The 16,547-nt window shown below is 62.4% G+C and overlaps 1 protein-coding gene across 1 annotated transcript; it reads left to right on the forward strand.

Annotated features, from left to right (window-relative positions):
- Nucleotides 1-174: 174 nt before the first annotated feature.
- On the forward strand, nt 175-14,583 carry LOC121099109 (probable G-protein coupled receptor 179; the record flags this gene model as incomplete). The annotated part of the gene is made up of 14 exons (XM_040617757.1): nt 175-968; nt 1,676-1,784; nt 2,669-2,771; nt 2,924-3,120; nt 3,317-3,385; nt 3,802-3,911; nt 3,992-4,230; nt 4,659-4,797; nt 5,215-5,320; nt 5,408-5,554; nt 5,892-6,930; nt 7,006-9,425; nt 9,582-12,767; nt 12,939-14,583. Coding segments are annotated over 14 exons (9,915 nt in total), but the record flags the coding sequence as incomplete, so codon positions are not given.
- Between the last annotated feature and the right edge of the window lie 1,964 nt (nt 14,584-16,547).

The following is a 16,547-nucleotide window of genomic DNA, read 5'->3' on the forward strand; positions in this document are numbered from 1 at the left end:
AGCACGAGTCTGGCCCCACGGAGCAGAGCGGGCTCCCGGCCGGCTCGGGCGCTGTGCCCACCATGCCCCCCCCGGGCCGGCCGGTGGCACCGCGGGGGGCCGGAGGGCTCGACTGAGCCCCCGCCATGGGGCCATGGCGGTGGCTGCTGCTCTGGTGCTTGCGCATGGTGCTGATCCACGGCACCATCCTGGGGGGGGGCCCAGCGCCCACCGGAGAGACCCCCCCGGCCGGCAGGATGGTCCCCAACCCCGTCACCCTCCGGGGTGCCCACAGCGGAGCCGGGAGCGCCGGGGGACCCCGAGGGCTCGGCGGCGGCACTGGCTTTCCTGCAGACGGGCGATGCGCAGCGGCTGGCCCAGGCCAACTGCAGCCGGGGGGTCCCCGCAGGGGCAGCAGGGCTCGGCCCCCCCCCGGCGCTGCGTGCCACCCTGCGTGCTGCCCCCGAGGCGCTGGCCCACGCCGCCAACTTCCTCAACATGCTCTTCCAGACCAACGACATCCGCGAAGCCAGCGTGGCCGAGGATGTGGAGTGGTACCAGGCGCTGGTGCGCAGCCTGGCCGAGGGGCACCCATGGGTGCGCCGGGCGGTGCTCGCCCTCGACGCCCACCCGCTGGCCGCCAAGCCCCGGCTGATGCTGCAGGCCACCAAGGGGGATGGTGAAATCCTGCTGCAGGACGTCTCCGCCGCCGCCCCCAGCCTCGGCAACCTCAGCTGGGACAACGAGTGGTTCAACGCCCTCAAGTCCCAGCGGACCCCCCCTCTCCGCAAGCGCGTGCTCAGCAATGACCTGCGCAGCATGGAGACCCCCAAATGGCAGCAGGGGGACAGCTACGTGGGGGAGCCGGGCCACGTGCGGTGGTCCCCACCGTTCCTCGAGTGCCGGGACGGCAGGTTCTTGCCTGCCTGGGTGGTCACGCTCTCCTCCGCTTTCTACGGGCTCAAGCCAGATCTCAGCCCCGAATTCAAGTAAGTGGTACCCGGAGGGGCTGTGGGGGGGTGTAAGAGAGGGTTGGGGGGTGCCCTGGGTGCGTGCTGGAGGGGTAGCTGGTGGCATCACCCCAGGGTGCGGAGTGCATGCCAGCACCCTGCCTGCATCCCCGTGCGTGTGCGCGTGGGGGTATCCACAGGCATGGAGCTGCCCCCTGTCCCCCCTCGGCTGTCCCCGTGCTGCCCACCCCGGGCTGACACCTCCAGAGCCCCCTGTCACAGCCGCACTGGAGCGGGGGGAGCTGGGCTGGGGGTCTCCCTGGGCTGCTGGGTCCAGCTGCACCCCAGCACCCCCTGTGTGAGCTGGGGTGGGAGGCACTGGGGAGGGAAGGGGGCAGCTGGGTTTAGTCCCAGAGCGGGGACACGGTCCCATGTCCAAGCCGTGTCCCCCTTGGAGCACGTTTTCCCAGTTTGTTGCATTAAACCCCTGCCCCAGCTCCAGCCCCCCCAGACACGGCTGCAAGGGGGGGACACCCCTGCCCGGGGGTCCAGGGACGTTGCTGGCACCTCGCATTGTCCCAGTAGCCCAGGCACCAGCACCAGCCACCCCCGCGGCTGCCCCCTCCCCTGCTGTCTGTCCCAGAGGCAGCGGTGGGGTACAGCCGCCCTGGGTGGGGGGCGTGGGGAGGGGGGGGGCAGGGGGGATGCCCCACACAGCCCCCTGGGCTGACCCCATCCCTCTGCAGGGGCGTTGTGCGGGTCGACATCGAGCTGCGGGACGTGGCCATCGACCAGTGCGCCAGCGGCCCGGGCTGGTTCGCGGACACCCACCGCTGTGACCTCAACAGCACCCAGGTATTGGCACCCAGCACCCTGTACCGCAGGGCTGGGGACCATCCCTGTCCCCCCGGCCAGGCTGTCCCTGCCACGTATCCCTCCCTCTGGGCTGAGCTTTATCCTCTCCTGGCTGATCCATCTGCTTGGTTCAGCTGCTCTGGGTGCCGCAGCCGAGGGGTTTATTGTGCAAATCTTCCTTCCCCACCGCCAGCGGCAGCGTGTGACCCGGCTGCTCCCTGCCCGGGCACCGCAGGGACAGCCGGGCTCCGGAGCCTGGCAGCCGGTGGGCACAACACCCCCACCAGCAGCCCCCAGTCCCCCCTTGGCGGTGCCCACCCAGTGATGCCTGAGCTCATTTCAAGGCTTGGCATAACCGGCAGCATCCCCAACCCCCTCAGCCCCCCAGCTCAGTGTGGATCAGGGTGCCACCCCGCTGGCAAAAAGCTGTCCCCAAGGGAGAAAGGTGTCACCAGCTTCCCTTTCCCACGGGTGATGCCCTCTGGATGGACGGGCTCTGCCACCGGGAATCTCTCCAGAAAACAACAATACCCAGAAAAGCTGCCAGCCCGGCCCATGCGGGGCAGGATCTGGCCACGGGGGATTAGGGTGGCCATGCCCTGCCTGCCGCTGCCGTCATGGCTGGGCAGGATTAGTGCGCTTTGCTGCATTAGGTGTCCATTTAGGTTTTAGGGAGGGATTTGGGGGCCAAGCTTCGGTTTTTAATTCTGAAATGTTTAACCACTGATTCCTCCTGGGCATGGGGGAGGATGGTGTGGAGTCGGGTACCCACAGGCTGGGGGCTGCTGGAGCCCTGGGTGCAGGGGGGACATGAGGCTGGGGGGAACATACGGGGTGCAGGATGAGCCCTCGCTCTTCCGTGCATCTCAGCCTGTCTCCTTCAGTGTGTCCCCCAGGAGAGCCGCGGCTTCGTCCTCGGGATGTACCTGTGCCGGTGCAAGCCGGGCTTCTACGGGGCTGGCGGAGTGGCCAGCGGTGCCCGGGCAGGTGGGTGCCATACCCAGCCCTGGGGTCCCTGTTTCATCCAGTGGCACACGGCTACAGCGCTGGGGTTGGTGGCTGGGGGGGGGGAGGCTTTGGGAAAGTGCTGCCGAGCCCCGGGATGTGGTGATTTCACCTGGCCGCTGCTCTGTCCCCAGGCATGGCGGGGGCAGACGGGGGGTCCCGGCTGGCGTGCCGGCCCTGCCGCCAGGGATGTGCCACCTGCGAGGACGATGTGCCCTGCCTGATCCAGGAGGACCGGGCGCTGCGGGCGGCTGTCCTGTCCTGCCAGGCCTGCTGCATGCTGGCCGTCTTCCTCAGCATGCTCGTCTCCTACCACTTCCGACGGAGCAAGGCAAGGCATCCCCGGCATCCCTGCTGCCCGCCGCCCCCTGCCCTGCTCCCCTCCCAGCCCAAACCCCAGGGTCTCAGGGGGACTCAGGGGGATGTCACAGCCTGGCACGCTCCGGGGCATCCTCGTGCCCTGGCTCCATCCCTGCCGGGCACCAGCCGAGGCTCCTGGCTGCACCCTGACGCCTCTGTCCCCGCAGAGGATCCGGGCGTCAGGAGTTGTCCTCCTGGAGACCATCCTCTTTGGCTCCCTCCTCCTCTACTTCCCGGTGAGTATCCAGCTGCCCCCAGGGCTGAAAACCTCGGGGCTGGGGTTTAAGAGCTTGTGCAGCCTGGCCAGCTGCCCCCCGGGGGAGGGCGTCGAGCTGGCCCTGAGCAGGGCACGGGCACAACTCCACCTAATTGTTAATTTTGCTGGCACGGCCCCGGGCAGCTGCGGTATGAACCTTCTCGGGAAACCAAATCCCTTTTCTCCTGCTGGCTGCAGGAATTAATCCCTGCTCAAATCCCCTCTCCCTCCCGCTGGGGCGGATGCTGTAGATCCAAGGGGGAAGAGCAGCAGTGGGGCTGCCCTGAAAGCGGGTGATTTCTGAGCCTTTGGCTTGTGCTGCCCCCCCACCCCCACCCCCGGCAGGCAGGACCCAGCCCCCTGCCCCCCACCAACCCCCCTCTCCCACCACCCCAGGTGTTCATCCTGTACTTCAAGCCGAGCATCTTCCGCTGCATCGTCCTGCGCTGGGTGCGCATGCTTGGCTTCACCATCGTCTATGGCACCATCACCCTCAAGCTGTACAGGTACCCGGGATGGGGGGGCTGGGTGCTTGGGACCCCCGCGGTGGGGACCGGCTGGGGGCTCACCCCTCCACGCCTTGCAGGGTGCTGAAGGTGTTCCTGTCCCGCACGGCTCAGCGGGTGCACTACATGTCGAGTGGGCGGGTGCTGAAGATGCTGGGGCTGATCCTGCTCCTGGTGCTGTGGTTCCTGGCGGCCTGGACCATCGGGATGCTGGAAAACGCCGACAAGAACATCCCGCTGGTGATCCGCACCCAGACCACCCACGGGCTTCACTTCTACATCTGCAGCCACGACCGCTGGGACTACATGATGGTGATCGGTGAGACCAGCCCCCGTGGCATCCTGGAGGGGTCCTCACAGCCCCAGGACCCCATCCTGTAAATGTGGCGTGTGGTGTCTTCGTTTCCTTGTCTATTTAATCTGCCTGGAGCCTGCAAGCAGGGCTGGGGCACCCGAGCTGCTCCCCACCCTCTCCCCTGAGCGTCCCCAGGGCTCACCCTGGCGCAGGGTGAATCACCCAGTGCAGGCAGTGGGTGCCAGTGGCCGTGCTGGAAGATGCTCTGCACCAGTCCTGGCTCCAGCCACGGCACGTGCCGATGGCAGCCAAGCTGAACGTGCCCATCCTGGCAGGCAGCAGCACCCTCCCTGCAGCTCAGCATCCATCGGTGCCACCCAAGAACACACGGTGATGGCAGCAGGGTGGTGGGGGTGGATGCTCAGCATCGCTCCCCGGTTTCTCTCCCCCAGCCGAAATGCTGTTCCTGCTGTGGGGCAGCTTTCTGTGCTACGCCACGCGCGCCGTGCCCTCCGCCTTCCACGAGCCTCGCTACATGGGCATCGCGCTCCACAACGAGCTCATGATCTCGGCTGCCTTCCACGTGGTCAGGTAGGGCACAGCACCCCCAGGGTGCCCGGAACCCCCGCTCCCACCCCCGGCGATGCAGCGGCAAATCCCTGCGTGGGTCCCTGGGCAGGGGGGACACAAATCCCTGCGTGGGTCCCTGGGCTAGGGGTACACAAATCCCTGCGTGCGTCCTTGGGCTGGGGGGACACAATTCCCTGCGTGGGTCCCTGGGCTAGGGGGACAAATCCCTGCGTGGGTCCCTGGGCTAGGGGGACAAATCCCTGCGTGCGTCCCTGGGCTGGGGGGACACAATTCCCTGCGTGGGTCCCTGGGCTAGGGGGACAAATCCCTGTGTGCGTCCTTGGGCTGGGGGGACACAAATCCCTGCGTGGGTCCCTGGGCAGGGGGGGCTGCGGGCGGCTCGGTGGGACCTGGCGCTGCCCTCCTCACCCCTTCCAGGTTCATCATGGCTCCCTCGCTGCACCCCGACTGGACCCTGCTGCTCTTCTTCGCTCACACCCACGGCACCATCACCATGACGCTGGTGCTGCTCTTCATCCCAAAGGTAACGCCCGGCCCGGGGACTCGGGGAGATGGGGCTCCCCGGCGTTTTGGGGACCCCCTCAGCGAGCTCCCCCCTTGCCTCCCCCAGTTCCTGCACGCCGGCTCGCCGCTGCGGGAGGAGATTGCGGCTGAGGTCTACGAGGACGAGCTGGACATGCGGCACTCGGGCTCCTGCCTGAACAGCAGCATCGCGTCCGCCTGGAGCGAGCACAGTCTCGACCCCGATGACATTCGGGTGGGTGGCACACTCAGGACCTTCTTTTGACGCTAGCTATGCAGCCCCGCGCAGAGTAAGAGGTGCCTTTTGCGATCTTTCTCCTGATGCAAAGCAGAAGGGGGGGGGGGACACGAAGGGGGTGCAGGGCAAACCGCCACCTGCCACAGGCGGGGAAAACTGCTGCTCCCCCCGGGCCGGAGGGACGGGCAACGCTGGGGCTTTGGGGACACCCCAGCCCAGGGGGCCAAGCTGGGGTTTTGCGGGGTCGCCCCAGCCGCAGCCCCCGTGCGGTGCCATTGTACGTGCTCTCCTCTCTCCCCTCTCTCCGCCGCGTCCCCCCGCCCGCGGCACGCAGGAGGAGCTGAAGAAGCTCTACATGCAGCTGGAGGCCCACAAGACGTGGAGGATGGCAGCCAGCAACCCCCACCTCCCCAAGAAGCGCAGCTCCCGCCGCAGCCTGGGCCGCTCCATCCTGCGCCGCGTCGCCGAGCTGCCCGAGGCGGTGGCACACCGGGGCAGCGGCGGGGAGCGGGGGGTCACCCCGACACGCCGCGGCTCCTCGGCCAAGCGGCTCCCCGACGCCGGCGGGGCCAGCCTGCGGATGCGGGATGATGGCTCCCGGCGCCGTGCCACTGCCCTGCGCAAGTCGCGCAGCACCGAGGGTCCCACGCGGGTGCCCCGGGGGGGCTCGCCCACCTCCAGCCACCCCGGGGAGCCGGCGGGGGGGAGGAAGATGATGGCAGCGACAGCCTCGGAGCAATCCGACAGCGAGTCCCTCGACGCCGCCCCACTCGTGTGCAAGTCAGCTAGTGCCCACAACCTGGCGGGGCACGGGCAGCCCCCCCTGCCCCGTGCAGCCCCCTTGCAGAAGTCGCTCAGCGTCGTCGCCGGTGCGTGGGACGAGGCCCTGCTTGCCGCCAGCCAAGCCGCACGGGAGGAGTGGCACGCCAACCGGACCCCCTCCGCCCCAGCCTCGGGGCCCCCCTCCGCCCCAGCCTCGGGGCCCCCCACGCGCCAGGGACCCCCCGAGGAAGCCAGGAAGCCCCAAAGCCCCAGTGCCTCCCTGCCAGGCGGCTCCAGCCCCGCCGAGGGGGGCTCCCAGGAGGACACGTCCCCCCCCTGGCAAGGTGCAGAAACACGTCACCTACGCACCCATCAAGAGCATCAGCGTCGACAGCTCCCACTTCCCAGGGCGGGTGCGCGTGGCTGTGAGAAGGACCCCACCACCCCCCCCCCATCCGCTACCAGAGCCTGGGGCAACGTGCCACACCAGCTGGGGACAGCCCAGAGCCACCCGCGGAACCCCTGGCACAGGCGGGAGAACCGGAGGGAACACCGGTGGGGGTGGCGGAGGAAGATCCGAGGTGCACGTCCCCCCTGGGGGGGAAGGGCAGGCTGCTGACCGCAGCCTCCATCCCGGCCCAGGTCTGCCCCTGGGAGCTGGTCCAGGAGGAGATCCTGAGCCGAAGGGAAAAAGCTGCCGAAGCAGCAGAGTCAGGGACCCCCGGTGACACACCAGCCACCCCCCCCCAGCTTCCAGCTGTCCTCCCAGAAGTCCTCCATCCGGGGTCTGGGACTCGCCATCAAAGCCTTCAACCGCTCCAGGGGGAAAAGCACCTTGAAGGGGAAGAGGGAGGGCGAGGGGAGCCTCAGGAAGAGGGGCCGTGAGCGGGAGGGGGGCAGCAGGAGGGAGAGGCCCAACCTAGCAGAGACAGCAGTTGTGTCCCTTGGGGGGATCAGCCAAGACCCCGCCGCAAAAAGCCCTGAGTGGAGCCGGCAGAGGCCCGGCAGCGAGCCCCCTGCCCACTCATGGCAGGGGGCTGTGGGCCCCTGCCAGCACAACAACAACGCTGGCACTGCTCGGGAAGCCGCGGGCTCGGGGGATGGTGGGGCAGGACCGTGGGACAGCCCAGCCCCAGGGGATGGGGGGACAGTGGCAGAAGAGCCCAGCGCTCCCTGGGGGGAGGCAGATGCCGGTGGGGGGCTGGAGCCATCTTTGGGAGTGCACAAGGTCCCACCCAGCGTTGGCCACCAAGGAGCTGAACACCCCCGAGAAACCCCGGTGGTGGCCGGCAGCGGGAGGGCACAGACCCATCCCCAGCAAGGGGCCGAGGATCCCACGGCAGAGCTGGGCAAGGACACTCCTGCAGCCATCGTGAGACTGATGGCACCAAAGGAAGGGGGAGCCAGCAGGTCCATCCACCCCTGGGACCACGCAGAGGTGGAACGGCCACACGCAAAACCTGCCGCAAGCAGCCCCTGCCCAGCCCCTGAGAAGCCAGGGGCTGAGGTTTGTCCCCATGGAGCTCCAGGTGTCCCACCAAGAAAAGGAGCTTTGCTGCACCAGCAGGCGATTGCTTCCCGGGAGGACATCGGCGTCCCACTGGGCAAGGAGAGCCTGGCCAAGGCATTGGAGAAGGGGGGCAGCCAGCCTGAGCCCCTCAGTGCCAGGGGGGCCCAGGATGCTGAGAGGGTCCCTGCAAGGAGCCGGAGCGTGGAGGTGGCCCTGGCTGCAGCAGAGAAATGTGGCAGCATGGTGGGCAGGCAGGCAGGGGTCCGTCCTGAGGACACCCAGGCAGATTCCACCGTTAAAACAGACACTGGCCCCTGGGAGGGGAGCGAGGGGGAGCGCTGGGAGCCGGGCAGAGCCCTGAGGAAGGGCAACAGCGAGGGGGACCCCCAGCACCAGGGCGAAGAGCGGGGCACGGAAAAGCCAGCAAAAACCTCGGGGCTGCCACAAGTGGCTTTGGAGAAAGCAGGCAGCGTGGAGGGCAGGAGGGCTGAGGTCTGCCCCTGGGAGACGGGGGAACGGGGAAGGACCATCAGAGCAGAAACCTGCCCCTGGGACGCGGAGGGGGCTGAGCAGCAGCGGGAGAGGCAGGATGAAGAGAGGCGGCAGCCGGCCAAGCGGGTGAAAAGTGTCAGACCAAAATCCCTGGGTTTGCCGAGAGCGCAGGACAGCGGGAGCAGCCTGCGAGCAGCCGGCCAGCCCTGGGGCAGCGCCAGCAGCGAGGGACCTCCACCCAAACCTGCGCCCAGAAGCTCCGAGCTGCCAGAAGTGACCTCCAGGAGCCCAACACGGGCTTCGGTTTGTCCCTGGGAAGTGGCAGCAGCTGACAGCGATGCAGAAGTTTGTCCTAGAGAAAAAGGAACAGCCTTGCCCAATGCAGGAAAGTTGGGTGACGGTGAGATTTCCCAAGCGAAAAATGGGATTTCCCCACACAAAGCAGCCCCGAGGAGCACGGGAGAGACGGCTGCAGCCACGGCCAAGGAGAGTGGCCGGTGGGGACCCCCCTGCCCTGGGGAAGGTGCAGAGCAGCTAGGCACGGGGCTCACAGCAAAACACCCAGCTCTGCCCAAAACATCATCCGAGCAAGCAGGAACTATCGATAGCAAAAAGGCCAACATTTGTCCATGGGAAGCAGAGGATGAGCCACGCGCTACAACAGAAATATGCCCCTGGGAAGAGCCTGCAGCTCCGCTGAGGAAGGATAGACCGAGTCAGGACATGCATGGGATTTCCAAAGGGGAAAACAAACCAGGATCAAGAGGACTTGCAGATACCAAAGCAAAGCTGACGGACACCAAGGGCCATCAACCAGTGTGCAGGGACACAGGGATCTTAGGAAAGCTCATTAGCAAAAGCCTGGAGAGCACAAAAACTGAGACCAAGAAAAACCAGAGTGTGGAGAGCATTAAGGACAAGGTCTGTTCCTGGGAGAGCCTGGGCACGGAGCAGCCCCCAGCAAAACCCCACGCCCGGAGCCCAGAGATGCCCAAATCACCTTCGAAGAAATCCCAGAGCGTGGAGAGCCTGAAGGCAGAGGTCTGTCCTTGGGAGGCGCAGGAGCTCGAAGGCACCGATAAAGCAGAAATCTGTCCCTGGGAGGTGGCTGCACCTCCCTCTGCTCAGCCAAAGGCACAGCCGGGTGCTGGGGGGAGTTCAAAGGGGGAAAAGTGCATCACACGTCAGGCAGCGTTAGCCAGCCCGGAGAGATCCCTGGAGAAGGGCAGCAGCGAGCGAGAGACCGTTTGTCCCTGGGAGAGCCTGGGCACGGAGCAGCCCCCAGCAAAACCCCGCACTGGGAGCCCAGACTTGACCAAATTGCCTTCAAAGAAATCGCAGAGCGTGGAGAGCCTGAAGGCAGAGGTCTGTCCTTGGGAGGCGCAGGAGCTCAAAGCCACCGATAAAGCAGAAATCTGTCCCTGGGAGGCAGCTGTCCCACCATCAAGTAAAGAGAAACCAAGACAGGGCAGAGATGGTCTCTCCACAGTCAGCAAAAGCCCTTCCACAAGTCAAGACCTATTGAAAGAGATGAGAGAGAAAATAACCAGAAAAAAGGAGAAATCAAGCGCAGACCGTGAGTCCATCTGTCCCTGGGAGAGCCTGGGCACGGAGCAGCCCCCAGCAAAACCCCGCACTGGGAGCCCAGACATGACCAAATTGCCTTCAAAGAAATCCCAGAGCGTGGAGAGCCTGAAGGCAGAGGTCTGTCCTTGGGAGGCGCAGGAGCTCAAAGCCACCAATAAAGCAGAAATCTGTCCCTGGGAGAGCCTGGGCACGGAGCAGCCCCCAGCAAAACCCCACGCCCAGAGCCCAGAGATGCCCAAATCGCCTTCAAAGAAATCCCAGAGCGTGGAGAGCCTGAAGGCAGAGGTCTGTCCTTGGGAGGCGCAGGAGCTCGAAGCCACCGATAAAGCAGAAATCTGTCCCTGGGAGGTGGCTGTCCCACCATCAAGTAAAGAGAAACCAAGACAGGGCAGAGAAGGTCTCTCCACAGTCAGCAAAAGCCCTTCCACAAGTCAAGACCTATTGAAAGAGGTGAGAGAGCAAATAACTGGAAAAAAGGAGAAATCAAGCGCAGACCGTGAGTCCATCTGTCCCTGGGAGAGCCTGGGCATGGAGCAGCCCCCAGCAAAACCCCGCACTGGGAGCCCAGACATGACCAAATTGCCTTCAAAGAAATCCCAGAGCGTGGAGAGCCTGAAGGCAGAGGTCTGTCCCTGGGAGGCGCAGGAGCTCGAAGCCACTGATAAAGCAGAAATCTGTCCCTGGGAGGCAGCTGTCCCACCATCAAGTAAAGAGAAACCAAGACAGGGCAGAGAAGGTCTGTCCACAGTCAGCAAAAGCCCTTCCACAAGTCAAGACCTATTCAAAGAGATGAGAGAGAAAATAACTGGAAAAAAGGGGAAATCAAGCGCAGACCGTGAATCCATCTGTCCCTGGGAGAGCCTGGGCACGGAGCAGCCCCCAGCAAAACCCCGCACTGGGAGCCCAGACATGACCAAATTGCCTTCAAAGAAATCGCAGAGCGTGGAGAGCCTGAAGGCAGAGGTCTGTCCTTGGGAGGCGCAGGAGCTCGAAGGCACCGATAAAGCAGAAATCTGTCCCTGGGAGGTGGCTGCACCTCCCTCTGCTCAGCCAAAGGCAAAGCCGGGTGCTGGGGGGAGTTCAAAGGGGGAAAAGCGCATCACACGTCAGGCAGCGTTAGCCAGCCCGGAGAGATCCCTGGAGAAGGGCAGCAGCGAGCGAGAGGCCGTTTGTCCCTGGGAGAGCCTGGGCACGGAGCAGCCCCCAGCAAAACCCCGCACTGGGAGCCCAGACATGACCAAATTGCCTTCAAAGAAATCCCAGAGCGTGGAGAGCCTGAAGGCAGAGGTCTGTCCTTGGGAGGCGCAGGAAGCTGAAGCCACCAATAAAACAGAAATCTGTCCCTGGGAGGCAGCTGTCCCACCATCAAGTAAAGAGAAACCGAGACAGGACAGAGAAGGTCTCTCCACAGTCAGCAAGAGCCCTTCCACAAGTCAAGACCTATTGAAAGAGGTGAGAGAGAAAATAACTGGAAAAAAGGAGAAATCAAGTGCAGACCGTGAGTCCATCTGTCCCTGGGAGAGCCTGGGCACGGAGCAGCCCCCAGCAAAACCCTGCGCCCGGAGCCCAGATCTGCCCAAATCGCCTTCAAAGAAATCGCAGAGCGTGGAGAGCCTGAAGGCAGAGGTCTGTCCTTGGGAGGCGCAGGAGCTCGAAGCCACCAATAAAGCAGAAATCTGTCCCTGGGAGAGCCTGGGCACGGAGCAGCCCCCAGCAAAACCCCGCACTGGGAGCCCAGCGATGCCCAAATCGCCTTCAAAGAAATCCCAGAGCGTGGAGAGCCTGAAGGCAGAGGTCTGTCCTTGGGAGGCGCAGGAGCTCGAAGGCACCGATAAAGCAGAAATCTGTCCCTGGGAGGCAGCTGTCCCACCATCAAGTAAAGAGAAACCAAGACAGGACAGAGAAGGTCTGTCCACAGTCAGCAAAAGCCCTTCCACAAGTCAAGACCTATTGAAAGAGGTGAGAGAGAAAATAACTGGAAAAAAGGAGAAATCAAGCGCAGACCGTGAGTCCATCTGTCCCTGGGAGAGCCTGGGCACGGAGCAGCCCCCAGCAAAACCCCGTGCCCGGAGCCCAGATCTGCCCAAGTCACATTCGAAGAAATCCCAGAGCGTGGAGAGCCTGAAGGCAGAGGTCTGTCCCTGGGAGGCGCAGGAGCTCGAAGCCACTGATAAAGCAGAAATCTGTCCCTGGGAGGCAGCTGTCCCACCATCAAGTAAAGAGAAACCAAGACAGGGCAGAGAAGGTCTGTCCACAGTCAGCAAAAGCCCTTCCACAAGTCAAGACCTATTGAAAGAGATGAGAGAGAAAATAACCGGAAAAAAGGAGAAATCAAGCACAGACCGTGAGTCCATCTGTCCCTGGGAGAGCCTGGGCACGGAGCAGCCCCCAGCAAAACCCCGCACTGGGAGCCCAGACATGACCAAATTGCCTTCAAAGAAATCCCAGAGCGTGGAGAGCCTGAAGGCAGAGGTCTGTCCTTGGGAGGCGCAGGAGCTCGAAGGCACCGATAAAGCAGAAATCTGTCCCTGGGAGGTGGCTGCACCTCCCTCTGCTCAGCCAAAGGCAAAGCCGGGTGCTGGGGGGAGTTCAAAGGGGGAAAAGCGCATCACACGTCAGGCAGCGTTAGCCAGCCCGGAGAGATCCCTGGAGAAGGGCAGCAGCGAGCGAGAGGCCGTTTGTCCCTGGGAGAGCCTGGGCACGGAGCAGCCCCCAGCAAAACCCCGCACTGGGAGCCCAGCGATGCCCAAATCGCCTTCAAAGAAATCCCAGAGCGTGGAGAGCCTGAAGGCAGAGGTCTGTCCTTGGGAGGCGCAGGAAGCTGAAGCCACCGATAAAGCAGAAATCTGTCCCTGGGAGGCAGCTGTCCCACCATCAAGTAAAGAGAAACCAAGACAGGGCAGAGAAGGTCTGTCCACAGTCAGCAAAAGCCCTTCCACAAGTCAAGACCTATTCAAAGAGGTGAGAGAGAAAATAACCGGAAAAAAAGAGAAAACAAGCACAGACCGTGAGTCCATCTGTCCCTGGGAGAGCCTGGGCACGGAGCAGCCCCCAGCAAAACCCCGCACTGGGAGCCCAGACATGACCAAATTGCCTTCAAAGAAATCGCAGAGCGTGGAGAGCCTGAAGGCAGAGGTCTGTCCTTGGGAGGCGCAGGAGCTCGAAGCCACCGATAAAGCAGAAATCTGTCCCTGGGAGGCAGCTGTCCCACCATCAAGTAAAGAGAAACCAAGACAGGGCAGAGAAGGTCTGTCCACAGTCAGCAAAAGCCCTTCCACAAGTCAAGACCTATTCAAAGAGATGAGAGAGAAAATAACCGGAAAAAAGGAGAAATCAAGCACAGACCGTGAGTCCATCTGTCCCTGGGAGAGCCTGGGCACGGAGCAGCCCCCAGCAAAACCCCGCACTGGGAGCCCAGACATGACCAAATTGCCTTCAAAGAAATCGCAGAGCGTGGAGAGCCTGAAGGCAGAGGTCTGTCCTTGGGAGGCGCAGGAGCTCGAAGCCACCGATAAAGCAGAAATCTGGCCCTGGGAGGTGGCTGCACCTCTGCTCGCGAAAGGAGCAGTCCCGGGCAAGGCAAGCCTCCCACCACAAAAAGCAGGTGCCTCCAAACCACCAGAGAAGGGGAGCAGTGAGCACGAGGTCATCTGTCCATGGGAGAGTGTGGGCACAAAGGAATTCTCCCCAAAGTCTTCTACAGAGAAAGAGCTGCCCAAGAAGTCCAGCAGCACAGACAGCAAATCTGATATTTGTCCCTGGGAAGCAGCAGAGCCTACCACGTCTGAGAAGGAAAGCTTCCAGCCAGGGATGCACCCACAGGGAGAGCACAGAGCATCTCCCGCTGCAACGGGAAAGTCAAAGCTGGTAGCAGGAGCTAGTGCCATGTCTCCAACAGCCCTGCTGAAAAAACCCAAGGGCATATCTGATGGCAAGGCTGAGCACAAGCCCCTGTGTCGCATCCTGCCAGGCACCCAGCCCCCGCAGGGCCACAGAGCAGAGCCACTGCCTCGGGGAGCGAGCGCAGCTCCCACGGTGGGCAGCAGCCTCAGCCCAGACGCCAGCATAGCCCAGGTTTGTCCCTGGGAAGCAGAAGAGGCTCCATCAGCATCTGACAAGACCAGCACAGACACAAGGAAAACCTCCGAGGTGTGTCCCTGGGAGGTGGAGAGCGTGGATCCCCCCCCGACCCTCCGCAGGCAGGGCAGAGCCGGGGCGAGCCCCCGGGACGGAGGCAGGGGGGTGAGTGAAACCAAACCCGCCTTTTGCCCGTGGGACCACGAGTAGCTCCCTCCACCTGACCACCAGCCGGCTGCAGACGCGGCTTTCACAAATGGAAAGCCCTGAGCTGAAGGCTGGTGCCTCCCTGAGTGGGGACAGAAGTGGCCACCAAAGCCAGCAGCACGGCCACGCTCCCAGCGGGCTCCAGCAGTGGCCACCAGCCAGCCAGGCCTGGGGACTAACACAGCGAGGGGACAGTTAACATCTGCCTTCATCGACACTCAGGCCGGGCAGCAGCCTGCAAACACCATCCGTCCCTCACCTACAGGCACCTGGCCCAGCACAGGGTCCCCTCGGTCCAAGCCCGGCACCCGAATACATCGGAACAGCCCTGGTGCCAGCCTCGCTCGCTGCCACCAGCAGCACAGCGGACACAAAGCTGCGGCTTGGTGGCTACAGACCCTCACCCACGAGCTCCCCAGCAGCTGAACAGCCTCCTACCACATGGGGAGGTTTACAGCCAGGAGGGGCTTGCTTGGCACCCCGAAATACGCAGCCCCACAGTCTCAGCAAGCTGGACCCTGAAACAAAGGGAGTCAAACCAGGGCAGCAAAACAATGCAGCTGAGGAGGAAAACAGCTTTCCAGGGTTCCCGCAGCCCAGCTGATGTCCCCCAGCACTGCTGTCACCTCTATTTTAAGCCAGGGTGGTTTCTGTAAGCGCTGCTAGGTCCAGGCCAGGGTGGTTTCTGTAAGCGCTGCTAGGTCCAGGCAAGTTCTGAAGCCTGGGATAAAGACCTGTTGTTCCCAGCCAGCCCCACATTTTGCTTCCTTGACACAAAGTCATTTACCTTTAAAAGTCCTCTGAAGTCACCGAGCCAGCCACAAGACTTCCATGCACACCAAGCAAACCTGTCTGCTGTTCTGGTCCAGCGCCACCGGCCCAGCGCTTGCACGCCGCGCTTTGGCGATGCCCAGCACCATCTCTGTTCCCAGATGCCTTTGCTTATCGCTTGACCCGGGTGGGATAAACCCAAACTTCGGGCCACCCCGCTGCTCTGCTTTTACAAACCTCCACATCCACAAAGGCTGAGATGGGTATTCCTGATGCTAACCTCTCCTCTGACTTTACAGCACTGCTACACTTCTAATTCTTGCAGCAACTCAGCTGTTAACAGTGTTTGTCTTAACTAACAATGCCACTAACTTTTCAAAGCACTTTGTCGTTACCGGCTTCTTCACTCATCCTGTGTGTGCACGTGTGCAAACACACCCAGGGCTCCCCTTCCCATCACAGGAGAGTTTTCCCCATCAGCATTTCCACCGGCACTAGCAAGCCTTCACTTTTACAGCCCATCTGTAGAAGAGCTGGATGCCTTTTGCCATCCCACATTTCCACTTCTCCCTGTGTTGGCAAGACCCATTCCTTTGAGGCAGATGCAAAGAGACTCCTGTACGACAGAGAAGGTGCTGAGCCCATGGAGGCACTACGACCTCCAGAGCATCAGACAAGGCTCCCAGGTTTGCCATTACTCCAGCCTGCCCACTCACAAATGCAGGAGGGAAGGGATGCGGCCACACGCATGGGGAGAAGCCTCAGGATCAGGAAGGCAGCAGCTGGGAAACAACAAAGCCTCCAGTCTCCCCAGATTTGTCCCTCTGCTCCACTTAGATGGAAGCAAATAAAGAGACAGCTGAAGTGAAGGTTTTGGCTCTCCCTCTGATCTCCACGCAAGGCTGGGGCTCATGCTTGTCCTGCCGTTCTTTTGTCCCTTACTTCCACTCTCCTTAGAAAGTGGTGTTGCTGTTGTCTGTGGTCTTCAGCGCTGAACATCAAACGACCATCCAATCGTGTAAGTAAATGTACATACAGAAAATAAAAAGTGTTATCTACAGAGCGCACGCTTAGTGGCTGATTTATGGGGTGTGGGTAAGATACTAAACATGCTCAAGGAAGAGGTGCAACAGAAAGCAGCGAGGCTGAAAAGGAAAGCCAGGAACAGTAGTGGTTTAGATGCAACGGTCTGAATATTGGCAGAGGAGATGAAGAGCCAAATGCTGCTAGACTGGCAGGAAAGGCCGTTCTCCCAGCAAAGCTGGTCACTCCACCAGAAAACACGCTCTTTTCATTCAGAGCCAAAGCTAAAGAACCTTGTCTGTAGGTGCTGGTTGAGGAGTCGCATCCATACCTGCTTGTGAGCTGCCTGAGTCACACCAGACACAAACCAGGCAGCTCACACTAATTTATTTTAGCTCCTAGCCCTGCTCGCACATGCTGGAGCACCGAATCTCTCCTCAGCTCATGAATGAAGCGTAGGCAGAAGGCTCAATATAGTAGGTTCTTTCAGGAAAGGCAGACAGATTGTGACACCCCTCTGATTTCCAAAAAGATGAAAGGGATTCCATCGCTGGCTCCTCT

This window comes from Falco naumanni, chromosome 18, assembly GCF_017639655.2.
Source record: "Falco naumanni isolate bFalNau1 chromosome 18, bFalNau1.pat, whole genome shotgun sequence".
Classification (NCBI taxonomy): domain Eukaryota; kingdom Metazoa; phylum Chordata; class Aves; order Falconiformes; family Falconidae; genus Falco; species Falco naumanni.